The sequence below is a fragment of the Urocitellus parryii genome, chromosome 7 (genome assembly GCF_045843805.1).
Source record: "Urocitellus parryii isolate mUroPar1 chromosome 7, mUroPar1.hap1, whole genome shotgun sequence".
Taxonomy (NCBI): domain Eukaryota; kingdom Metazoa; phylum Chordata; class Mammalia; order Rodentia; family Sciuridae; genus Urocitellus; species Urocitellus parryii.
Genome location: NC_135537.1, coordinates 81621000 through 81648368, shown reverse-complemented (window position 1 = coordinate 81648368; position 27369 = coordinate 81621000). Strand labels below are relative to the sequence as shown.

Sequence of the window (27369 nt, the reverse complement as noted above, 5' to 3'; positions counted from 1 at the left end):
CTTATTTTTAACATCATCCCCCATTAACATATGCCTTTTATTGTGTTTCTAAGTTTGGAACCGAGTATCTTGCACATTCTGAACACACACGCTGTGCCAGTAAATTGTGCTACTAGTCCCAAATTCTAACTTCAGATTGGATAATTTCACCATTCATGTCTAATATTATTTTTCATATGTATGGTTTTATTTAGGCCTTCCTATTGCTCTTAACAATGCCAAAAAAATAACATATATATGGATTCACATTTGGTTAATTTATGATTCATTTGTTTCTATTATTGCCATATAGTTTCATAATACACATTAATGTCACTTAATAATAGCAACTTTATTTGGTCTTCAAACTGGAAGGGTTTTGGCTGTTTTACATATTTTTCCTAGATAAATTTTAGAAAAACAGTTTAAGCATACTAAAATCTTAATGGGCATATATTTCACATTAAACTGAAATAAATGGTTTTCTTTGTAATTATGAGTTTTATTTACACACATGGTGTGTATAATGGAGCATTTTATGTCCTCTGTAAATTTTTGTTTTGTGATAAGTCGCACATATTTTTCTTGAAAGCGTCTATATATGTCATGTGTTACACAGATATCACCTGTATGTAATACTTATGTAATATTTTGTTCTGTCAATTAAACTGAATAAAATTATGTTGTAGGGACAAACGAAGCAAGTCATGGAAGATAGCAGCAAACACTTTTATTTGGCTGCAGCCAGGTTCAGAGGGCATAGATTTTGCTGTAATCAATCAATCCCCTGAACCCCAAGTTTGGGTAGTTTCAAAGTTTTATATCCAGCATATAATTGGATGTGCTGAGAAACTCACAGTCTGCAGAAGTTCACATAAAAGCAGTTTTTTGTTTTTTTTCTTTCACTGTTCTGGGCAAGTTTACCCTTCATGGATAGCACCTGAGAAAGGGAGAGATTCTTCTCCCCTTTCTTACCTCCCCCTGCCAGCTATTATCAGGGAGCCCAATTGGTAACTTCTTTTATCTTAGAAATGTAAACATCTGTGTGAAGCCCCAGTTAGGCGCCAAGAGGCCTTGTTTACACATTTTTTACAAACTACACTTCTGGATACATGTTTGTGAGAAACTAGTAAGTGGGTGTCCAGTACCTGGAGTGCTGATTTCTTCCCAGCCAGTGGCCAGTTAAAACAGGGCAACATGAAAATTGGAAGTTTATCTACAATGAACTCTTTTATAGAGACTCTTTTGGTGACAGTCCAAAAATCAGCCATGGTGAAGATTTCTGGAGAAGCCCAGTTAAAACTTCTGTGGAGAAAGCAGGCGCCACTTCAATGAAACTAAAAATATGACTGATTTCAAGAAAGCAATTTTTTCAAACTATTGTATTTATTTCATTTTGAATGTACTTCCCTCTTTGCACCTATTTTTCTGGTTTCAACTGCATGGACTAACATAGCTGTAGCCTTATGCTATCATGTAACTATATATTATCAGGGTTCAGAAGCACAGTATTTTTATAGGCTTTTCTACTGTTTGAGGAGTATCATATATATTAAATAAACACTTTACACAAAAAATAATAGCAATTTACATTCTTTCTTTAATTCAAGAGAATTTGTTTCTTGTCCTCATCAATACTGTGTAATTTTTTTGGCATCAGATGTTAGTTTGCATTTTTCTAATTTGTTAAGATGTTAAGAGGTTTTAATTTTTGAACATTTCTCCTACCAAAAGTGTCATTTCCTTTTTTATTAAATATTCTTAACTTTATGTGAGGTCATTAGTTCTCCCACTTTGTCACTTCTCTTTATACCTTTTGTTAAAATTATTTTATTATTTTAGTTGTGGCTGGACATACCCTTATGTTATTTATTTATTGATATGTGGTGCTAAGGATGGAACCAAGGGCCTCACATGTGCCAGGTGAGTGATCTGCTACTGATCCAGAACCCTAGCTCATCTTTGTACCACTTAATGGAAAAAAAAATTAATTTTTAATGTTGCCCAGTTTATAAATTTTTAATATATTTGTGTAACTTTTTGAAAATAAATAACTGCTCTGTTTTGTGGTTCTTGAGATTTAAAACAAAGTTGCCAATACACTGGTCAACATCCCCAGGCATTTTTTAAAAATCTTATATAGAAACATGTTGTTGGCAAGTGACCCAAGCTCACCTTAAAATTTTAACCTTTCTGCCTAGTCTTCCAAATAGTTGGCGTTAGAGGCAAGTACTATGACATTTTCAGTATAAATCCCTTTTATTCTTGCTGGGGATTGAATACAGGGTTAACTGACAAATGAATCACATTCCTAGGATTATTTTATATATTATTTAATGATAGGGTCTCACTGAGTTTTTTAGGACTCTTTATGTTGTGGCTGGCATTGAACTCACAATCCTCCTGCTTCAGTCTTCAGAGTTTTGGGATTGCAGGCATGTGCCAGCACACCTAGCATAAATCCCTTGTTTTCGTAACTTTTGACAGATATATATGGGTTATTGAATTTAGGGGTGGTATACCCTTAAGCCACAGCCATATACCCAGGCCATTCATTATTTTATTTTGAGACAGAAACTTCCTCATGGTGGTCATGGCCTTCCTATGTTGACGAGGCTTTCTTTGAACTTTTGGTTCTTCAGACTCTACCTCCCAAGTCATTGAGATTATATTTATAATACCATCCACAGCTATATTTTATTCTTATATTGAAGTATATAATACTTCTGAAAATGATTTTTTCTGATATTAAAAAAGCATATAATATAGTTTTCCCAAAAAATAACTCCTTGTCCCAATGATTTTTTTGAAAGAATATCATATTTCTATTTCTGCAAAGCACTGCACACTTTCTCTAAATTTCAAGTTTTTTTGTTGTTTGTTTGGCTTTGTTTCACTTTCTTTTTCTTAATAAAGGTTCTGTGTTACTTATACACATTTATTTATTTGTATTATTATAAGGTATCTACTTATTTCTGTAAGTTTATAGTGTACAACAATGTGTGGTAAAATCCATCTGTGGTTCAGTGATGTACTTCAAGGAAATATAATATGTAGCCTAAGTATTTGGTAATACAAAATTCTAGATGTCAGTATTCACTGTGACATTTAAAAAATAAATAAGATAAATTTTAAAAGTTAAAAAGTTTTTAGTGCATTTCTTGCAATGTATGCCTATCATTAAATGAGGCATATTTGGCACAGGTACATATATATTGCTATTATATATAATTAATATTTTATTGCTACATCTCAAATTAATTATATCTCTTTCAATTTAATTTGTCTTTTGGAAGCAACCACACATGACACTCTATGCAGATGTACATTATATATGGTGTGAAATTTTTGCTTTTGCTTAGTATGTTCTGCCCTCTACTCTCCTTTTTATGAAATTTTCTTTTCAAAATTATTGATTTTCATGAATTTTAGACCTTTTATTTTTAACTAGTGAAATCTGTAGAGTTTCTTTTTATCCTCAGTTTCAGGTGCATCCCATTATATAAAGCTTTAATGTTGTGTAATTGACCTCTAATATTCTGCATATTTTACCCCTAATTCTGAGCACTCTGGACTATTAATATTTGAATGGAAAGGATCTCAGAATTATTCATGCAAAAGGCAGGAAATGGATGGAGCAGGATGTAAGACTGGTGGATGCTAAGTATGTAGGTGACATTATTTTTTTAAAAGTATTGGTGGAGGGACTAGGGTTTTGGCTCAGCTCTAGAGTTTTGACCTAGCACATAAGAGGCCCTGTGTTTGATCATCAGCACCACATAAAAAATAAATAAATAAAATGAAGGTATTGTGTCCAACTACAACTGAAAATAAACACTTTCAAAATTGTGGAGTATATGGGAGTAGGGAGAAAAAGATCAATAAAATTAAAAAAAAAACTTGAGCAGCAGAAGGGTTCAGATGCAACAAGTCTACAATGGCATCATTAGGGTAGAGGGATAGTGTTCTTAGAAGCAGAAATAAAATTTGGGAAGAAAGAAAAAGGTAACTGTTGTACTGTTCCCAAGTGAGGGAGTCAGGTGAATGGGTTCTGTTTTTAACTCTTCCCATCTAGAAGTGGAATTGATAGCTTATAAGATATGCCTCAGTAAGTAGTAGAATATCATATCCAAGTACTTTTACACTTTTTCAAGGCGACAAGCTCTCCTTTAGAATTCCAGTCACATTACATCGTTGTACTTTTTAGTTATTCATTCATTCTTTCAATTATTTATTTGTTTTTGTATTTAGTCACTTTTTCTTTTCATTGTTTTTACATTCCTGGTGATTTTATAATGGTATAAATACACTGAATGTTAACTTCTCTAATTTTGGTTTATGTGTTTATATATATACTTATTATTTGAACATTTTTCCCCTTCCCAAGCCTGATTTATATTAGATCTTAATCTTGTTTTATAAATACTTGATAAAAACACATTATTTCAAACAGCTTAAGGATCTATCTCCTGAGCTTAATTCCAATCACAAACTAAAGTGGCCCTCTGGGTCAATTAAAAGCTGTGTCAAATCTCCTCTTTGTTCTTATTTACAGCTTGATATAGTACTCCTCTCTCACTTGTATATGTTTGAGAACATACTAATTTCCCAATGCAGCATTTAATAAATGTAGATGAGTTTTCATCAACAAACCCACTATTGTTTTTAAATTGTTTAAATCCTTGACCCTGAACCTTTCACTGATTACCTTTTTTATTCTCTCTCTCCCTCTCTCCCCCTCTCCCTCCCTCCCTCCTTCCCTTCCTCCCTCCCTCCCTCCCTCTCTCTGTCTCTCTGTCTTTCATATTACAGATTGAACCCAGGAATGCTTTTCTGCTAAGAAATATCCTCAGCCCTTTATAAAATATTTTATATAGAAAAGGGTTTTGCTGAGTTTCTTAGAGCCTCACTAAGTTGCTGAGGATGGCTGGCTTTGAACTAGTGATCTTAAACCAACGTCCTCAGAAGACTTTAGGATTATAGGCATGCATCACTTCATACAGCTTTTGATACTCTCTTTAAAATAATCAGTCACAACTCTAATAATTAAAATTGCATTTAAGTCACTCTTTTCTAATGTAGTAATATATTACCAACTAAAATATTTTTGAAACAAATTTATTGAATCACGCTATTTTATTTGAAGAGTTTATTCTATTACCTCTTTAGAACTTGCTAAATGGTCTTCTTTCTTAGAATATGTGTGTCTCTTGATATCAAATGGGTCTATGATAAGTGTGTTGAAAATTATGATTCTAAACCTATTATGAACCTCCACATTTCCAAGAGTATTGAGGGCCAAAAAAGAACAATATTCATAACTATCATGCTTTCCTTCCTGATTGGTATGCAATAGTGAATTTGCTTGAGTATTAACTTGTCTTAGTAGTAGTGACTTATACTCTTTTTTTTTTTTGTAAATATATGTGATGGTTGAATCTTTCTTCTTTCATTAAGTGAATTTAGAAATGTTTTTTTTTTTTCCTGTAACATACTCTTTTGGTATGTCGTTTTTTTTCACAAATATAACACCACTTTCATTCTGTCATATCATCTTTTTGCTACATATGTACTTTGCAAGTATTTTCTCCCAATTTATATTTTAGCTTTGATAACTGAGTGTTCCTCATTCTAAAATATTTAAAAATACCCTTTAGATACATAAATCCATGGAAATATACAGGGAAAGGTTTTAAAAATTAAGTAACAGAGATCACTGATGCAGTTTCTCCTTTCCCAGTATTCAAACAAGTATCATGCATGTTTATTGTAAGAGGATGATCAAGGACAGGCAGAAAGTATGAATAGAGTATTAATTGGAATAATCCAGTGCCCATGGGATTGAGAGAGTTTCCAGGGTTCCAAGAAAAAACAAATAAGACCTGCACTCTGGACATGGCTCTGTCCTCTGCTCTGCATCTGGAGACAGTGTATAATGTCACATTTTTCACCCATCACACTCAATTTTGTGCATAATTAACCTGTCTTTCCTACATTCTTCTGGCTCAGTGTCCCCTCTCTTTTTTCATCCACTGTGCGTAAAATATCCTTTTGTGTGATTCTTTCAATTACTCTGCAATAATAAAAATAAGCTCAATGGAGCATCTGCCTTCTATGTTGCTACAGTTCTCAGATTCTATGAGGTTTGAATGTCATAACTTACTGTGACAGCACCATGTTCTCTATCTCTCTCACTCTATCTATATGTACATCTATCTATCTAAAATCATTTTAGCTTCTAATGGCTATTGGTCTCTTTTCTGTGGTTACAAATGTCTATATATAGATATAGATATAGATATATAGATAAAGATACAGATAGTTTGTCTCTCTTTACTCTTTTGAAGGCTGCATTACTACAAAAAGAAGGGAAACATTTGTAACCACAGAAAAGAGACCAATAGCCATTAGAAGCTAAAAAAGATTCTCTTCTAGAGTTTGTGGAAAAAGTGTGGCTTTGCTAATACTTTGTTATTAATCCTCTGTTGTGATAATAAAAACATCCATGTCTATAAAAGAATGAGTTTCTATTATTTTAAATTGTTATATTTGTGATTATTTCCTTTAGTAGCAATCGTGCTAAAGTGGTAGGTATCAAATATATATAGTTGTTGTCCAGGTTGTGCATATATTTGCAAATTATAATTGAAAGCTGCCTACCATATTTTCAGAAACAGAAACAGCTTGGTAAAGCAAATTTTTCAAACTCTTCAGTATTTTAATTTTTTTTTCCTTTAATTTCTTAACTTCTGCTTACTGCAGATGTGACTTTAGGAAATATTCTATGTTTTATATAACTTCTCACTACTTATTCCTTATAAAATATTTTGTTCTGAAATACTTTTGAATGTATTTTATATTCTGCAGTGTTCACAAGTGTAGGGCTGATTCTGACAAACTTTCTGGAAATATTTGTTTTTATTTTTAAAGATTGGAGGAATTCTTTATTGCTTCTATCATCTACTTAATTGAGAACAGGAAATTTACTGGCTCTTGTTTCTTTCACTTCTTTCTCTGAGTGGATATATTTGTGTCTCTTTAGTGGTCTTGCTTTTTTTGTTTCTAAATTGTAGGTTTGTGAGATTCTCACCAATGTTTTTAATATGGTGAAAGTAAGATATATAAAAGGAGCTTCCTTATGTTTCTTGCTAGGTTAATTTTCTTCTTTCCTCAAATGAGTAATAACGGAACTTAAAAAGTAGATATTTTCAAGGTCCTCATAAATGAAGTGTGTAAAAATAGGAAACTTTAGATAAAATGGAAAAGTCAACAAAGCATATGCACTTGGGCTTCTGATTAATGTGTATTATGTCATGAATTTCTGGCTGAATGTTATCTAAAGTGTGCTGTCATTGTGTAGATAAAATTTTGAGAGTGAAATCTTAAATTTGGAATGGTCACATAGAAGTGTTTTTCTTCTCTAACGTGTTTTAGAGTTTTCACCAGGGGTATTAAAGGATCTCTCTACGCCTTATTGTGTAGTGTTCAGTGACTTTGGAACCATTCTTGAATTCACTTTCCTAAAAACTTTAGAAAGCTGAAAGCTAAGTATCTTGTAGAACATACAACAGTCAGTACAAAGAATAATATATCCTTTTAGTTTTACCACACTGCCTAAGTTTTATAATATATTAGAAGTCTTTTTTTTTTTCCTTTTGGTACCATTGACTGAATCTAAGTACACTTAAGCACCGAGCTGCATCCTGAGCTACCACAACTTTTTAATATTTTTATTAGAGACAGTGTTTTGCTGAGTGACTTAGAGTCTTGCTAAGTAACAGAGGCAATATTTATCCTTGTGATCCTCCTTCCTCATCCTTTGAAGTCATAAGAATTATAGGTGTGTGCCACCATGGCTAGCATACATTATCAGGCTTTACTTGTTTCTCTTTGTTTTATAATAATCTATGATTATTTTGTACAAAAATTATACAGTGTATTTTGGGGTGTATAATGTGTACATAAATGTTTATAGTAATTGCACAAAGGAATCAAGAAAATAAACAGTCTTTGGTAAGGTTTTTAGTTTGTATTTAGTAAACCGATACAATAAGGACTCTAATTAAGTTGAAATGATAAGATAAAATTATAATTTTCATAGCAACCAGTAAAAATAAAATATAGTGTCAATGAAATACTAGAAAAGAATAAGCTGAGTGGAATAATTATTTGTTTAAGATTATTGATGGCCCCACTAGTCCTAATGGTCCAATATAAGAAATAACTCAAATGTTCTTGAATGTTAAAATGAACAATTTGAAGTGCATCCATAAAATACAAAAGTAGTCATCAATACAAAGAAACACTTTACTGGTGCACACATGCTTATTGACTCTCACAGATACCATATAGCTCAACAGCTGTATTTAAATTATATTGCATGATGTCAGACAAAATAAAATTATAGTTTTTATAATCCATTACAATAACATCCTTCTGGGAACAAAAAGTTGCATGTAAAAGAAAAATTTGGGGGGGGAGGGGATGATGTAAATATTCTGTTCTTAAGAGCAGTGAAGGTTTCTATTATTCCATTTGTTAAAACTATATAATGTATTTCTGAAACATTCAAGACGTGTACATATGACTTCACCAAAAAATAAATATACAAGGAGAGGGGTTGGCCTATGTTGGGAAATGGGTAGAAGCATAGAAAAATTTAAAATGGCATATAATAAGCAGGTATTAAATCTGGGTAACTGGTAATAAGCAAGTATTAAATCTGGGTAACTGGTAAAATGTATTTATATACATTTTACATTTATGTAATAAAGTATTCCCATGGTAGTTAATAAGAACCTCTTTGCTTTGGGGGATCATAAATGGAAACACTGATTTAGTCTGTCCTGAGCAAGGATGATTCAAAATGTGTTTACTTTTGAATAATTTCTGAAGCTTTACATAAATGCTTTATGTATATTTATATGTGCATCATACTTTAATGGAAATTTTAAATGTTATGTTTGTGAAATAATTAGGTATTGCAGAATACTAGCAACAATTTGCAATTTAGTACAAATCTCAATTTGGTTCACTTTCTGTTTTAATACTTGATTATTATCAGGCATTTATCCATGTTCTAACACTTGGGCATAAGTTTTGTTGTTGTTGGTTGGTTGGGTTTTTTTGTTTGTTTTTTTCAGCAACAATGTGGTAAACATTTTTTTATTTAAATTTTTTTTTCAGTACAGGGAACAGTAGTAAGTATTGCTTTACCCCTGAGATATATATACTATATATCTATCTATGTATACATAGTAATATAGTATATATATCTCAGTGGTAAAGCAATACTATATTAATGACTCCTTACTGTTACCAAGCCTGTCATTGAACTTGCAATCCAGCAGTACTAGACACCTTCATTGTAGGATTATTGGCATGCAACACAACCCATGGCTTAACAAATTTTCTTTAATAATTGTCTCCTATTAAATTCTTTGATAAAATGATGTGGTTCATGATCAAGGCACTTATAACTGTGTCCTGTGCCTGGTGTATTAGCAGTAATTTTTAACTTAGTTGAATGGGCAAAAATTACTATCAAAGATCAGTGTATGCAAAGGATATCAATAATACAATACAGGTGCATGGTTTAAATAACTGTCTCATAATGGTCCATGTATTAGAGTTCTGTTCCTAAGGTGGTTTTATTTAGTGGAAACTTTACAAGGATAAAGCATATTGGGAATTGTTTAGTTTATTGTAGAGTATGTACTTGAAACAAATTGTTGACACCTGGTAATATTTTATGCCATTTGCTCCTGCCATAATGTGCTTACTCACCTCAAACAAAAAAATAAAGCTGTAATACAAATAACTTATCAAAAAGAATCTCCAGAATTTTGATTCAAATTAAGATTTTTTTCTATTTGTTAGTTGATTGTCACAAGTACTTTTCATAGCTAAAAAAAACCAAACAAACAAAAACTGAAAAATTGTGTGGCTAAATTCATTAGCACATATTTTATATGTCTTTGCAAGTCATTTATTAAAAGATGTTAATTTAAAGTAGTGGTTTTTAGTTTTACTACACAGATAATTTCTTTCCAATCTTTCAGAAACACTGAGGGCTGGGTTTTTCTCCAGAGATATAAATTCCAGGGATATTGATTACATTATTTTAATGCAATTTTTTTCTTTTTTAAATTAAAGAGCCCTTCAAGTGACTGTACACTTAAGTCAGAACTGGAAACTACTGGTTCCCAGTTGAAAATGCATTAGCTCTGTGTGTTTTTCTTGGGTGCTGTGTGGATTTGCCCACTTCAGCCTTTCATGTGGGGGTTTATAGAGAACAGATTTGCCATGTTGAAAAAAAATAAAAGGATGATTTTCTTAAATCTTCAGGTGTTTAGTCAAACTGCTAGTGGAGGAAGTATTTTTTCAGTAGATCTATCTTATTCTCTTGCTTTCACATCAAGAAACTATTTTATAAAAACAATGTCTAGGTTTACTCTAGGCTCAAAATTATAAGTAGACTATGAACACCAAAAAAAAAGAATAAACTAAGTTGAAGATATACTGTGTGTTGTGCACATTTTTACTGTTATCTCATGGTGAGAAATGAAAATGAATCATTTAGCTTTATTTTCAAAACATAGTCCACATTGATTTACCCAAATTATACTCTATTAAAAAACAAACAAACAAAACAAAACAAAAAACTTGAGTGTTCTTGAAAGTATTTGAATAGTAAAAAGTAGTAAAGGATATGAAACTAAAAAGTGTGCTTCTATAGCAGTGATGTAATTCTTCAGTTCCTAGAATCCTAGAAAAGTTATATGATTTTTTTTTATGGTTCTGGGAATTTATCCCAGGGTCTTTTGCATTCAAGGCAAGCACTCTATCAATTGAACTATAGTAATAGCCCTAGAAATGTTGCATGATTATTGTGGCCTAGGAAAATCTTTGAGTTTTTGAGACAGACAGGACAGACAGTTGTGATTCTGAATTCAAAACCTGAATAGCTTCTTAGTACCTGTGGTATTGTAAAGTTTTATTTATTTAGAATAGACATACAAATATTCTCTACAATAAAAGAAAAAAGTATAAAATGCAAAATTATCTCCAGTTCCATATTCTTCCCTGTATCCCAGCAAACTGGCAATACTTTTTTATAGCTGTCCTTATCAAGAGGCAGTATCTCTTTGCCAATATGTGAATAAAAAACGGCTATTATATTACAGCCAGTAGTAGAGAGAGAATATGAGAATGTACTGGTATTGTGCTTAGACCTAAAATGTCTAGAATTCTTCCAGTTTTTATCTTTGTAAACCCCACCATCTTAAGAAGAAGAAGCTCATATTAGGCTTATGAAGGAGAAGAGGCCATATGGATGAGAATGAAAAGACCACAGTGGACAGCCATCTCTCTTCCAGGAACAGGGTAACCATGTCAAATAGCAGAGCATATGCTTGTAAAATTTCTGCTGAAATCAGAATAGTCCTGATAAACCCAGTCTAAATTTGGCTTACTCATAAACTGTGCATTTGAATCATGAATTAGTAAGTTTGCTGGTAGTTTGTAATACTTGATAGCTTCATAATACTTGATAGCTTAAAATACATTTAATAGAAACAGGAAGCCAGAATTCAAAACATGATAATTTCAAGTTAACTGCATAGATTTAGGCATGGAAGAAGCACTGAATTTATTTTTCTTGATTTAATGTTGAAAGATCTATAGAATAATTTTGAGTAATGCCAAAATGCATGTAGACATGAAAATGTTATTAGTACTTTAACTCACAGCATACTCTACAACAAAAGATAAGCCAGACAACCATAGCTGGATCACTAGGATGAAGGCCCAATGGAAAAATAAAAAAAAGTTTTAATATTTTTGTTCACTACTAAATTTTAATCTCAAGGTGTAGACAGAAATGAAGACATGAGGACACTTCCCCCTGGATTTGCATCATCTGTTGTTTACTGTCTAATATATGAAAAGTTACAGTAACAGTTATCAGTTTGGAATTATGGCCTACTTTAGGCAACTCTCATAGCACCCTCTTGGGTCTAAAAATATTATTTCTTTCTCATTTGATTTAAAGGAGAAATATTGTTAAGGAAGACATGTTTACTTACCTCTGATAAGAAAGGAGGATTTCAGTCATTCAATTTTTTCCACAGCACTCAAATATATACTTTTGATGTGGCAGCCATGTGCCACATGTGGCTAATGAGTTCTTGGAATGTGGCTGATCTACCGTGAGAAGTATTAGAAGTGGAAAGAAGTGTGAGATTTGAAAGTTTAATGAAAAATACATGTAGTTAGCTAACAATTTTCATGGTTAATATATAGAATAATAAAATTATGGATATATTGGGTTAAAATATAAATAATTTTCTTAGAAATTATAATCATAATTTTATGTAATAAAAATTTTAAGTTATTTTATAACAAATTATTGTAAAGTACCAATTATTTGTGATAACTTATAAATTATAATTTATAGAAATTTATTTATAAATTATTATAATTATTTTATTTGTTTTACTTATGACATCTAAAAGTTCAGTTACACGTACTTATCATTTTATTGTTTCAACTATGATGCTATAGAATATTATCTACTTTTTCTAAAATCTGGGTGCACCAAAATTCCTGAACAAGAGCTGAGTGTGTTGTTGCATACCTGTAATGCTGGTGACTCAGTAAACTAAAGAAAGTTAATCACAAGCTTAGGGTCAGCCTCAAAGACTTAGTGAGATTTGGGCAAAAAAAATAAAAATTAAAAACAACTGGAGATGATCCTCAGTGATGCATTACTGGGTCTATCCCTGGAACCAACCAAACAAACAAACAAACAAGCCTCATTAAGCCAGAGTATGAAGGTTATGAAACTCAAAAGTGTAAAGTAATTCTCACTATATTATTTGCATTTGTGAATCTGTCATTGGCATTATTGTCAATAATTGATATGACATTATATTCAACATTAAATACTAATGTCCCGTTGTACAGCCAGGTCTTCTTGCACATAAAAGGCTCTGTCTGAGAAGGAATATAATTAATATTTTGTTATTTTGGGGTCCTACAGCCTTAGATGAAATTGTTTCACCTGACTCTCAGAGGCAGAGGGGTCTGATGTTGGTATTTTTTCTATTTAGGTAAAAATTATTCAATCAGAAGTGATTGGGGTGATAATTATTGAATCAGAGCAACAACCAAAGAATAGAGGGTAAGCTTTAAAATCTGGGAGATAATTCATCTCTGTCTCAGATATATCTCTTGATCCATCTCCAGGTTTTGTGATGCCTGGGTGGCTCTGTCACAGGCCCTTTCCCTCTAAATCTCAGGGTCTAGAGTATTTTTATTTTTAAAAAATATTTATTTATTTGTATATCTTTAGTTGTACGTGGATACATTAGTTTGTTTTTATGTGGTGCTGAGGATTGAACTCAGTGCCTCATGCATGCTAGGCAAGCAGTCTACCAATGAGCCACCACCCCAGGCCCTCGAGTATTTTTAAAAATGATATGTCTTCAGGCTGGGCATTATGGAACAGAAGAAAGGGGCTGAGTAAAAGTAGTCAGAACTAATTGTGAGAACCTAGGCTTTCCTGGGGTCACCTTTGTAATCTTTTAACCCTACTCTAAATTTGATAAAGCTCAATATACTGCCACCTCTGGTCCTAAGAATGGGCTTGACAGTCAGGATTCTACTTTTTGTCCTGTTCCAGATTGGTGACCTCTGCCTGGCCTGAAAGTGACTCTATTTTCTTGCCTCCACCCCTTCAGAGTGGATGTTATAGACAGGATCAGGACATGAGAATTTTGACTCATGTAAATAATTCATATTTGGGAGGAGCTGTGGTCCAAGGAGTTTTCAGTTTCTCTTTCCCTACTAGGTGGCGCCCACTTTTTTAAGTGCATTTTCCAAATGTGTGGTAAGCATGATTTTCCTGAATGTCATCTTTTCTCAGCTAATTCACTATATTATGAAGTATGTTTCCCTGGAACATTTCAAATAGCACATAGTTTTAATTCATCTTTTACTTAGTTTTGGATGGAATTTTAAAAAGTGAGTGAGTGTGTGTGTGCACATGTGTATGGTTGTACTTTTACATGAGAGGAACATGGTGTTATAACATAAAACCCTTTAAAAAGTATTTGTACCTAATGCCTGGTGTGAAGATGCATGTTCATAATCTCAGCATTTTAGTAGGCTGAAGCAAGGGGATAAAAAGGGGAGGGGATGGTTGCTCAGTGTGTAGACACTGCTGAGTTTAATCCTTAGTATTAAAATTAAAAACATCTTTGAACCCTTTGTTTATTTGTCTTTCATTAGCATAGATAGCAAGATTAGGGTCCCCTTAAGAAACTTTAGAGTGTGATGTCTCTTAAGTATCTGCCATGTCTTTGAGTGGGGGCCATGGTGTAAAAATTGCATGAAGCTAACCCAAAGTGCCCACAGCTCCCATGTTAAATTACCTAGAGAATACCAACTTGTGTGTAATTCTCTCTTCCTACAGAGCAGCTTGTGGTCAGGGAATGGAGCACTTGTTGGACTACCTGAATACTCAAGATACTCTAGAGATTACAGAAATATCCTTTATAGGTTTCATGTATACAGATCAAAGATTAGAATATTAATATTATTTTCCCCAAATGTTAGGTTCAGCTCCCCAAAAATACATTGCTGCTCAAATCCATTGATTTTTGTAACTGAAAAGAAAGGCAAATATGATTTTTGTTCTCTGTTTTCTTACTCATCTAGGGAAGGTTGATTATAATGTGCCAGAATTTGAAAGGAGAATAAACTGTAGCAAGGATTTAGAAAAAAAAATATCCTAATGCGTTTGTGCAGACATCTTCAAGGAAAAACTCACTATATGCTAATTGGAAGACTTAATGTAGTGCCTCATGTTTGGGGTAGTAACTAAATATTTAAGTAAATAGGATGGTGGATTGAGCATCTCTCACTTATTCTAACATTTTTATTACCTATAAAATGTAATTTATCACTAATATTTGAAAGATTTTTTTAAAGTTTCCAAAGAGAAAATATAGAGGCAAATTTCAAATAAAATTATATTCAAACTAAGGTAATTTTTTAAGCCTGTAAAAGAACATCATTGAAGGTTAAGTAAGATCTTAATTGTATCTGTGGCTATAATTTTCATTGCTGTGGGGCTATTTCTAGAATGTCAAATTAGAAAAATTCAGAGATAGGTAATAAGCAGCTTTTGTTTTTCTAAATCTACATTGCAATACTTCAAATTCATCAAACATAAGATATGGATGCATCCAAAATCTTAGGCTGTCAAGGGTTTCTTTTTAGAAGAAATAGCAAATAAATAAGGTGAAAGAAAAATGGACCAAAGGAGGTTAGAAATTCATTTCTTTCTGGGCATATTAGGACATGCCAGTAATCACAACCACCTGGAGGTTGAGGAAGAAAGATCAAAGTTGAAGCTTAGTGTAGCAACTTAGTGAGACACTGTCTCAAAAAAAAAAAAAAATTAAAAGGCCTAGAATATATCTTAGTTGTAGAATGCCCCCATACCAAAAAAATAAATCAAAATTCCAAATGAAGTATCCTTTACCCTGAAGCCAACGAATACTTAGGAGTTTTAAGAAAATTGTGTGTATGTTGTTTTGGGCTGACATGAGATGGCTCAATATTCTAAGGGTTTCACATAAAGGAGAGACTTAAGCTTCACTTTTTTTTTTTTGACAAATATTTTGTTCTTGCCCCTGAATGTAAAAGTGTTCAATTTTTTTATGGAAAACAATGGGAATATTCAGAATGAGTATCTGAACCAGCATATTTAAAATAGTGGGGATCTTCTAAATCATATTGGGAAGGGGGCTTTTTGGTAGCAGAACAGAAAAAAATTGGAGGTAATATATTCAACCAGTTATTTCTTAAAATGGCCTATATAGTGTCCCACTTTCCTCTGACATTTTTTATATTTTATGCAAGGTTTCAATTGTCAACTTCCAAATTTACATAATTTATAAGAAGCTGGTATACATAAGTGTGTTCTTTTTTATCAGAATAAGTAACTTGAGTGTGTAGATGTAGAGACCCATAATTTATAGGAAATGAATCATAAGTATAAATATTATTCTATTCTGGGGCTTTAAACTGGCACTTCAGGTAGTAAAATTTTATAGGCATAACACCAAACTTGTGGGATCTGTACTAGATGGTATCAGAATTGAATTATTAAACTACTAATTGTTGAAATACTGGTTGTTGTTTGCACATTTGATATCAAAAGTGGTTGCAGAGTCAGGAGTAGTGGCACAACCTGTAATCACAGTGATGTGGGAAAAATGAGGTAGGAAGAAAGTAAATTTGAGTCCAGTCTCAGTAATTTAGAGACCCTAAGCAACTTTGTAAGCCCGTTTATCACAATTTAAAAAAAAAAAATCAAAACTTCTTGAAATGCATTTCAGGGGTAGAGAGCCCCTGGGTTACATCCCTAATTTAAAAAAAAATAATAATAATGTTGTTTCAGAAGAAAGACATCACAGATCAGAATGTTAAACTAACTTCATGTATGTGTTGGTTCACTAGTGATAAGTGACACCCTGGAAAAGGGAGTATTTCCATGCTGTCAGGGAGGCGGTTAGGGTGCCAGAACCTTTCAGAATTTTTTTCTTAACTGCTTAGTATTCTCTCACTTTCTACTTTGAAATGAACCAGGTGAGGATACAGTTTCACAGTGAGAGTGGTTTTATAAATCTGGGGATGTTAAACCTGATGTGTCAGTTTTCCTATGAACTGAGAGACTAACAGTCTATTCACTTAATTTGCTTTTTAAATTTGTTTTTGTTATAACTTTGTGCCATGTAATTCAAGTTGACCCAAGTACCTAAGTGTTTTGTAATAGTTTGATAGTTAAAAATTTTATTTTATTGTTTTAGAAGTGAGTTGTGATGTTGTAGTCTGAAGAAGTAAACGTAATTTTTTAGATATAGTAAGATTTATGGTATGTTTAAATAATGAGAAGATAGACAACTTTGGAGATAACCATTCAAATAAATATGTGGACTGTTGAAAGTTTTGGTGTGTCTTTAGTGATCTCTTATGTCTTCTACACACTGAGGTGACCACTGTCGTATGAGTATAGTTATTACTTATAATTTTGCTATGCCTGTCTCAAGTATCATTGCTTTGTTTAGTTGTGCTTCTTTTGAATATTCAATAACTAATTGCAACTATTATATATCCTTTGGAATTATGTTGGATTTTTTTTTCATTTTTTTTGCTTCAGTGTTTTGCTTCATATGTGTTGCTCCCTGGGTTTTATTATACCAAATTTATCCACCAATTTTACTGCTTATAATGAATTATTGAGGCTGGGGTTATAGCTCAGTTGGTAGAGTGCTTGCCTTTCATGCACAAGGCCCTGGATTCAATCCCCAGCACCACAAAAAAAAGTATCTTATTGAATGGTTGACATCACTACCAAATGTGAAAGCCACCTCTTTTCACTCTCATTAAAATGTGTATGAAATTAAATACTATGTCATTAATCATATGGTTTATGTGATATGTATTTATTCATTTTTATTTCAGGAACCATTGACATTAAGGGATGTGGTCATTGATTTTTCTGAAGAGGAATGGAAATGCCTGGACCCTTCTCAGCAGACTTTATATGGAGATGTGATGTTAGAGATCTATAGAAACCTACTCTTTATTGGTGAGCCTAAATTTCATTCAGAATTTCTAATTCAAAACCAATATTTAATTTTTTAACTGTATAGAGTATCTTATGCCAGCTTCTATTTTGCATGAAAAAGTTTTAGTTTCTTGTTTTTAGGACAAAGATTGGGCATTTGTTTATGTAGAAAAGAAAATGTTAAAGATTTTTCTTTATGTTTAACTTATCATTTCTAAGTAGTGCTCACAATGTAGAGAATAAAAATGGTTTCAAAGTATTTCAGTGTTTTTGTCTGAAAAAAATGATTTGGAAAATAATTGTGTAGAATCTTATAGAATGTTTTCTCTTTTTTTTTCCCTATGGAGGACAACATTAAAAAGACTTCTGTAGTTACCAAGAAAATAACAAAATGTGACATATTCTATTTTCCATCAAAAACATCTTGTTGTCTATAAGTTGTCCTTGGTCACCTTTCTGTCCCCAAAGAAATAACCTTGGGATTTAAAAGAAAACTGACAGTAGACATATATCAAAGTGGGTAGAAATTAATGAAGCAAAGAATACAGATAAGCAGTTCAAATGTCAAAGAGGAATTCACATTTTAAAATGTTAATTAATAGACTAAAATCTGACACAATTAATTTTTTTGAAGCCTAGGTTTGTTTCTGTTGCAATAATTATAGAGAATTCCATGTTCTATGTTCACCATGCTTATCAATTATTTAAGCTCCTTTTTGTTCTCCAGTGATCTCCCTACATTCAAATTAACAAAGCATTGAAGGAAAATTAAAAATAAAAGACAGAGACAAGAAGCAGGAAAGGTGGCATAATGGCATGGAGGCCAAGCTGCCGAGCTTTTTTTATATCAGTAGGTTAATCTAGGTCATTAGCATCACTACTACATATTGTTCATTTTATTACTAGGCAGGTTAGAAACTTAGCAACATTATGGACCTTATTTCTCAGTTGCAATATGCAATGTTAGGAGTTTTGTGTAGCTCTCAAGAAAGTCCATTATATAAACTTACTGTTGTGTGGACAGGTTTAGGCTCAGTGAAACATTGTGCTTATCTATAAAGAGAGTTCCTTTATTCCCAGGAGCTGTGTGCCAGAGATCATATTTGAGGCTGATAACCCTCTAGTGCAGAGCCTTTTCAAGCAGGGAATTGCTATAGCAGCTTGACATTGCAAGTGTGTTTTATTATTTTACTAGTTCCTGGGGAAATTGGGGGGCATTCTAAGGGTGGGAAGCAGAGTACCTGTTACCCCTGGGAGTTTGCTCACCAGAGGAATGCTTCTCTGTATATTTCCACAGTCAAAATTCCTACAAAGTATTCCACAATACCTGTGAGGATATTCATAACCTGACATTTATTGGTATTTAGAGGCTCTTTAGAAAATTTGCTCATTTCCAAATATTTCTAGATAAAATCATTGTAATATATTAATATTATAGGAGAGTTTTTTAATATAATTTAAATATTTATTCATTCAAAATTTTCTCATCAGAGCTTTATATGAATGCTTATACTGGATATTCTGTGAAATTTTCCTGCCACATAATGAATAGCAGTATTTCACAATACCTGCTCCTAGTGGTTATGTAACTATAGCTGATCAATGTGGTTTAAAGAAGAATTTTCAGGGCTGAAGCTTTAGTTTAGTGGCAGAGGGCTTGCCTCACATGTGTGAGGCATTGTGTTTGTTCCTTAGCACTACATAAAAATAAACAGATATAATAAATGCATTCTGTCCACCTATCACTTCAAAAAAGTTAAAAGAAATATTTCTATTGTAATACAATTATCCAAAATTTTGTGGATTACATTTCTCTAATTCTTGTGTGTTTTGTTTTTTTTTTTTTTTTTGAGTTTCACTCTTTAGAGAGCTTCAGTGTTGTTCATTAGGTTTTCTCACATCAGTGATATTGTTTTTATTTCTATATCTATATGTTATAATTGAATAGAAATTATCATGATTTGTCACTTTAGGAAAACATTAGTTGAAATTAAACTGCACTTGAACCATGTGCCAATTTTCAATCAAGTATTCTATGATTTTACTTATATGTATAAATATTACCTCTTTTATATATTATTTTTATATAGTACCTTGATTGTTTATACTCAGTTCTTGTGCTTAATCATATAATGTATCTAAGTACACACACACACACACACACACACACACACACACACTGTGTATTGAACTCAGAGGTTCTTATAATATTGAGCCACATCATCACCCCCTTTTGAATTTTAGTTTACAAAAGACTCTTGCTAAGTAGCTAAAGCTGAAATTCTGTTTACATGCCTCAGCCTTTCTTCCAAGTAACTAGAATTAATGGCATATTCATTATCTCTCTATATATGAATCTGTTCTTTCATCTAGGAGTAAGACTTTAGCATTTTTAAGGTACCATAAAGATGTTTACAATTCTGTTTATCTTTTATGTTATTTGTCAAATTTTTAATTGTGATCAAAACTGTATGCTGTACAACTTTCCTGAACCTACTGTCTTATATATTTTGAATTTATTGGTTAATAGTGTTCATTTAAATTGTTTTGTAAGATTTTTTTCTAGAAAGTATGTATCACATAAAAAGTAAGTTCATTTTTCCTCCAAACAAGTGCTCCTTTGTCTCACTTTTTCATCCCTGATGCCATTCTTTTTGGTCTCTATATTTGGCAACAGTAGATATCTCTTATATGTAGAACTACCTTGTATTTGTGGTTTTTTTTGTGTGTGTGAATTACTATTTCACTTAATATACTATCCTAAAAGTTGATCATTGTAGATATTATATAATTTCTTATCTTTGTAAAGTTTTAAAACTTTTCATAGTTCATTCTAAATTGCCTTTATGTAGTCATGTGAAATGTAATTTGATTGGCTTGCCACATTGATCTCTATTGAATGTTGTTTTAATGAGAATAGATATGTAAATATATTTTGATTTGACCATCAAGTTGAGGGATAATTGATGTACTTTCAGTTTTATTACTCATGGCTTCCTCATTTAACCTCAAATTAACATAAATGTATTGAATATTTTAACTTTTATTATTTTTATATAATGAAGCATTTTCTTTAAATTTTAATATGTGTAATTATGTATGCATCCAGGTTATTCCATAGAATTGTTCAAATAACTTATTTTGTACATGCAACAATAATATTGATTTTTTTTATTGGTATTACATGGACTTCGTAGATTACATTGAGTGCTATAGGCTTTTTTTTCTGTAGCAGAGGTGTTTAACCACTGAGCCACATCTACACCCTTTTTTTGGGAAGGGTACTGGTTATTGATCTTAGGTGCACTTCCCCCTGACTGCATCCCAAGCCCCATTTTTTATTTAATTTAGAAACATGGTCTCCTTCAGTTGCTTAGCACCTTGCTTTTGATGAGACTGGATTTGAACTCACAATCCTGCTATCTCAGACTCCCAAGTTGCTTGAATTACAAGTGTGTTATCACACCTGGCTGGCAGCTATTTTTATATTTCATTTTGTGACAATGTCTAGATAAGTTACTTAGGGCCTTGCTTAATTGCTGAATTTGGCTTTAAATTCATACTTATAAATTTTAAATATCACTTTTGCTTTTGATTTCCAACTTATTATGTTACAATGCAACTTCAATATTGTAATATCTGTTAACATTTGTTTTGTGCTTTTAACCTGTTCTCTTTGGAATAATGTTCCATAGACTATAGAGAATATTGCCTCTGTAAGCCAAAATGGTTTTCAATGTTTTTTGAAGGTTTTTTTATTCCTTGGGTAAAAGTGAAATGCTATTTTTTTATTCTTTGCATTAATTGGGGATTGATGTCTCCTATTATTACTTTGTTGCTTTCTATGATGTTGAATTTTGTCTGTGTTTTCTTTCTGTATATGAAAAACATTATTGGAGTTACAAATTTATTCACTATGATTGTATTCTAGGGATGTGCCATATTTTTTATATAATATTCTACTTTGTCTCTTATTTATATAAATATTATCAACAATTTTGAATGTAATATTTGTTTTATCCTTTTGTTTTTAGTCTTTTTGTGACCTTATATCTAAAAAGAATCTTTTGTAGATTTACATCTGACATAGTTAACATGTTTTTTAGGTTTAATTTTGTTTGTCATATTGTGTTTTGATTAGTTTTTTTTTCAAAATAGTTTATTGATACTTAAATTATTGATGAGGAAGAACTTCTATAGTTTTCAGGTTTTGTTGATTTCTTATAATTTTTCTATTAAAATATGCCTTAATTTGTAGTTCATACATTTTTATTGTGATATTTTATTTTTATCTATTTCTTTTTATCTTTGATTTTTATTTTGTCATTATTTTGGAATTATTTAAGTGCATGAAAACAGTAGAATAAATTGAAAAGAACATTCTTATATTCTTAAATGAATATACAACCAGTGTAACTTCACATAATTTACCACCAAAAGAATAGGTTGTTATAATTTATGAATGTATGATATGTGAAGATACATTCTACTGTCATGTATAACTAAAGAAAAAATAATGAAAAAACTAAAGTACTTAGTTTGCACTACATTTTAATCTGAAGTAATTCTGGTTTTCTAAAACGATCAGTGTCTTTACATGTGTTGTACATGTAAAGACACTGATGTCACATGATGTCACATGATGTCACACCTGCTTTTCTGTGTTGCACATGCAAAGACACTGATGTCACACCTGCTTTTCTGTGTTACACATGCAAAGACACTGATGTCACATGATGTCACACCTGCTTTTCTGATTTATACTAATAACAAAGATTTATGATAATTTTTATGCTTTAGTTTTCCACATTCTATAGTAGAATGAAATGTTTTGTGTACAATGAAAGTAAAATAAAATATATATTTGTAAATTTTCTTTTCCACAAAAGCTTTCAAATTGTATATGATTTCTGTTGTGCAGATTTATTTTATTGGAAATATTTCACTGATTATTTCTCTTACAGAAGGTCAAGAAGTAAAGCAATTTTTGAATATTTTCATATCTTGAAAGCATATATTTTTCTTAAAGTTCAAAAAAATGGTATTGGTTGATAAAGTATTCTAGGTTCATATTTTCTTTTTCTTTCAACATACATACCTATATATCCCAATTCCTTTCTGGAAGTCTTCTGCAAAGAAATCAACTATTAATCATAAAAGAATATCTTTTTAAATAAAATTTCTCTTTTTCTTAGTTATATCAATTTTTTCTTGAAGAGTTTTAAAAGTTTGATTATAAATTTATTAACTTTTTTCTTTAATTTATTTATTTATTTATTGGGAATTTAACTCAGGAGCACTCAACCATTGAGTCACATCACCAGCACTATTGTGTATTTCATTTAGAGACAGGGTCTCACTGAGCTGCTTAGTGCCTCACATTGCTGAGTCTGTCTTTGAACTCGTGATCCTCCTGTCTCAGCCTTCCGAGATGCTGGGATTAAAGTCATGCACCACTGTGACCATTATTACCTGTGTCTTTTAATTAATTCTAGCCTTTGATATATTTTCTTCCTCAAATTTTTAATTGATGAGACTGTGTGTGTGTGAGGGGGGTGGTGGTTCTGCGGATCAAGCCTAGCCTTTTGCATATGAGGCAAGCAATCTACCATCTAAAATGTATCCCCAGCCTGAGACATTTTTTAAAGAATATTTCTAGCAGATAATTTCTACTTTTTCTGTTGCTTTTTTTCTGATTTTTTTTCAATTTTCTACATTCTTATTTAGTTTAATAAATATCTTTCAAGTGGTTATTGGGCATTGCTTAGATAATTAACAACATATATTTTCCAACTCTCAATTATTTGTGTGCTTGAGTTGAGTATACCCTTTATTGTGTGAGCTATTATTTTCATTGGGATTTTTCTATTTAAAATCTGTTAAACTAGATCATTATAGTCTTTTTGGAAAATATTTGGAAGTTACAAAGTAAACAAAAATAGGTCATGTTCAATGATATATAAATGTAATTCCATATAATTGGGAATCTAAGGCAGTGGAATGCCAGTTTGAAATAAATTTCAGCATTGTTATAATAAACTGTCTCAAAAAAAAAGTATAAACATAGGAAGGTCTATGGATGTAGTTTAGTGATAGAATACCAGTGTGTTTAATCCTAAGAAATACTCCCCACAAAGATTAAAAATAACTAAATGAGAAATTTATTTTCTGCAACATTTGAGTCACAAGTGGAGTTCAAATATGTTGAAGTAAAGGGCTGTGATTGTGATAATATCAGTCAGTTTGAATGTTGTCCTCATCTGTGGTGCTACAAATTCTTAAGATGATTTTCAAAGTTCTCACAGTGTTTGTCAGCATATTTTAGTAAATTCTATATATTTTTTGAGTAATAATGGCCTTGAATCATACTGTTCTGTGGCTACTCCCCCCACACACCTTGATAAGGTTTTATATATTTGCAGAGTATATTCACCATAGTGTCTTAAGTGAAATAACTTGCTATTTTAATTTTTTTCAGATCTGACTTCTAATCAAAACCAAGAATTTTCAGAAGAACAAGAAATAAAATATTTTTTGCAAAACTTAATAAAGAACAGGTATGGATACCAAGACAGTAAATAGTAAAGGAATATGAGACAGGGCCATAACTTATGTTAAAAGAGGTAAAGCACCTTATATGTTCTGTAGATCACATAGGATCTAAAAAACAATGACTAGATAATTTTTCCATTTTTTATTTAAGGGAGTATACATCAAAGGTAGGAATGAGATTTCAACAGGAAGAGTCTTTCTTCAGACAGGTTGATTGGCATTCTGGCAAGTCTCACCCATCTCTGTGATGTTATGTGGCTATGTCGCTCCAGTGGATGATACCATCTCTAGTGCCATGCTGAATTTAGACAAAACTAGGTAGTATATAACATGTACTGGATAGTCTCAAATGAGCTGGATTTCAACTGTGAGTTCCCAGATACCAGACTTTTTTCCCTAATGGCTTCCATGCTTTTTTTTTTAATTACATGCACAGTTCATAGATATCTTTCAGCAGCTCCATCTGACATGCACTGCTTCATCTTCATAGCAACAGGGATTTTGACCAGACTCCAAGTGAATATCCCAAAAGATCTATGCATTCTGTGGTGTGGATGGAATGGGAGATCCAGAGACTTCCTGGATCCTATACATGTCCCCAGTGAACTAAATCCTGTTTCCATTAGATTTTTCTGAGGCCCTCGCACTACTCATCTGTGCATCTCAAGTAATATGTTTTCAACAAATCAAAAGTATTCTCTAACTGATTTCAGTGAGCTAGTTACATAGAAAGAATTTTAACAACACCCTCAGTAATAGATATTTTTGCTGGAAAATTGAGCAGTCCAGCTCAGATGCAGTTTCCTCTTTGGCTTAATGAAAAATGCTCTGGCACATCAGGGCCATGATTATGTCTCAGTGCCTGCAGTATTCCCCGCAAATTAAAGCCAGACAATAGTGTGTTGGAGGCAAGGTGGAACTGTAGAGATATGGGGCATTGGCTAAGCTGGAGAGAGACAACAACACATATGGCAGTCATATTTGAGGACACGTGTGTGCTTTTAAATATATTTGCACAGCATTTTGTAATTATACCCTTCCTCTAAAAAATGAAATTTTCTATGTAGTCTACTTCATGCTTTAGTTGGTCACTGGAATAATTTGAAATGCACCATTTTGTAAATATCTACAAATATTTCTGTAGATAAGATAGAAGAAGAAGAGGAGGAGGAGGAGGAGGAGAAGAAGGAGGAGGAGAAGGAGGAGGAGATGATTATTACTTTACAAAAATGATGCAATGAACAGTTTCTCCGTGTGGCAATGCATGGAATTATAATGAATGTGGGAGTATTTGTACTTACCTACCATTGCTTAATTTAAAGGTATATGTAGATACTCAGACAGACCTCTATATTTATAATAAATCTTTCAGGACCTGTAGACAATCTCTACCCTAGGTAATTAGCAGTATATTAGATGTGGTGTAAAATAATGTAAATTCTGTGAGATTCATTAAAATTTTCTTCTTTTTTAAATCCTAGAAAACACCCATGTGATCATTTAAAAGAGCTTTACAATGATAAATGTGAAAAAGTTTTTAATCCATGCCCAAAATTTATTTATTCAAGCTTTCATAATCAAGAGACAAATTACAGATATAAGGTATGTGAAAGCACTTTTAATAAAACTACAAGAATTCCTGAACTCCAGAGAATTAGTATGGATGAGAAGCCCTACAAATGTAAAAAATATGTAAAAGCATTTAAAGATTCCTCAGTTGTTTATCAGAGCAGTGATAAATCCTCCATAAGTAAAGAATGTGAAAAAAATTTTACTCAAATTCCATCCATTACTAAAAATCATAGGCTTTACAATGGAGATATACCTTACAAATTGAAGAAATGTGAAAATGTCTTTAAGTGTTGCTCAAACCTTTTTAAACACTTCAGTAATCATACTGGAGAGAAAATCTGGAAATGTAAAGAATGTGGCAAAGCTTTTAATAGAAAATCATACCTTACTGAACACCAGAAAATTCATACTGGAGAAAAGCCATACAAATGTAAAGAATGTGCCAAAGCTTTTAGTCAAAACTCACTTCTTACTCGACACCAGAGACTTCATACAGGAGAAAAGCCATACAAATGTAGAGAATGTGGCAAAACTTTTAATCAAAAATCATGCCTTACTCAACACCAGAGAATTCATACTGGAGAAAAGCCATACAAATGTAAAGAATGTGGCAAAGCTTTTAATCAAAAATCATGCCTTACTCAACACCAGAGAATTCATACTGGAGAAAAGCCATACAAATGTAAAGAATGTGGCAAAGCTTTTAATAAAAAATCACGCCTTACTCAACACCAGAGACTTCATACAGGAGAAAAGCCATACAAATGTAGAGAATGTGGCAAAGCTTTTAATCAAAGATCACACCTTACACACCACCAGAGAATTCATACTGGAGAAAAGCCATACAAATGTAAAGAATGTGGCAAAGCTTTTAAACAAAGATCATGCCTTACTCAACACCAGATAATTCATACTGGGGTAAAGCCATACAAATGTAAAGAATGTGGCAAAGCTTTTAATCAAAAATTACACCTTACTCAACACCAGAGACTTCATACAGGAGAAAAGCCATACAAATGTAGAGAATGTGGCAAAGCTTTTAATCAAAGACCACACCTTACACAACACCAGAGAATTCATACAGGAGAAAAGCCATACAAATGTAGAGAATGTGGCAAAGCTTTTAATCAAAGACCACACCTTACACAACACCAGAGAATTCATACTGGAGAAAAGCCATACAAATGTAAAGAATGTGGCAAAGCTTTTAATCAAAAATCATGCCTTACTCAACACCAGAGAATTCATACTGGAGAAAAGCCATACAAATGTAAAGAATGTGCCAAAGCTTTTAATCAAAAATCACAACTTACTCAACACCAGAGATTTCATACAGGAGAAAAGCCATAAAATGTAAAGAATGTGGCAAAGCTTTTAAACAAAGATCACACCTTACTCGACACGGAGACTTCATACAGGAGAAAAGCCATACAAATGTAAAGAATGTGGCAAAGCTTTTAATCAAAAATCATGCCTTACTCAACACCAGAGAATTCATACTGGGGAGAAACCATACAAATATCAATAATGTGGCAAAGCTTCTAATTGAAAGTCATTTCTTAGTCAACACCAGAGACTTTATATGGGAGAAAAGCCATACAAATGCAAAGAATGTGGCAAAGCTT

The 27369-nt window shown here is 32.2% G+C and overlaps 1 protein-coding gene across 1 annotated transcript in view; it reads left to right on the top strand.

The window, feature by feature from the left end:
* The window catches only part of LOC144256259 (uncharacterized), a 461518-nt gene extending 434424 nt beyond the window's left edge, over nucleotides 1-27094 (top strand). The window contains exon 8 of the mRNA XM_077801355.1: nucleotides 26012-27094. Within this exon, the coding sequence (XP_077657481.1) occupies nucleotides 26012-27094 (1083 nt within the window). The remainder of the gene's footprint in view (nucleotides 1-26011) is intronic.
* The last annotated feature ends 275 nt before the right edge of the window (nucleotides 27095-27369 follow it).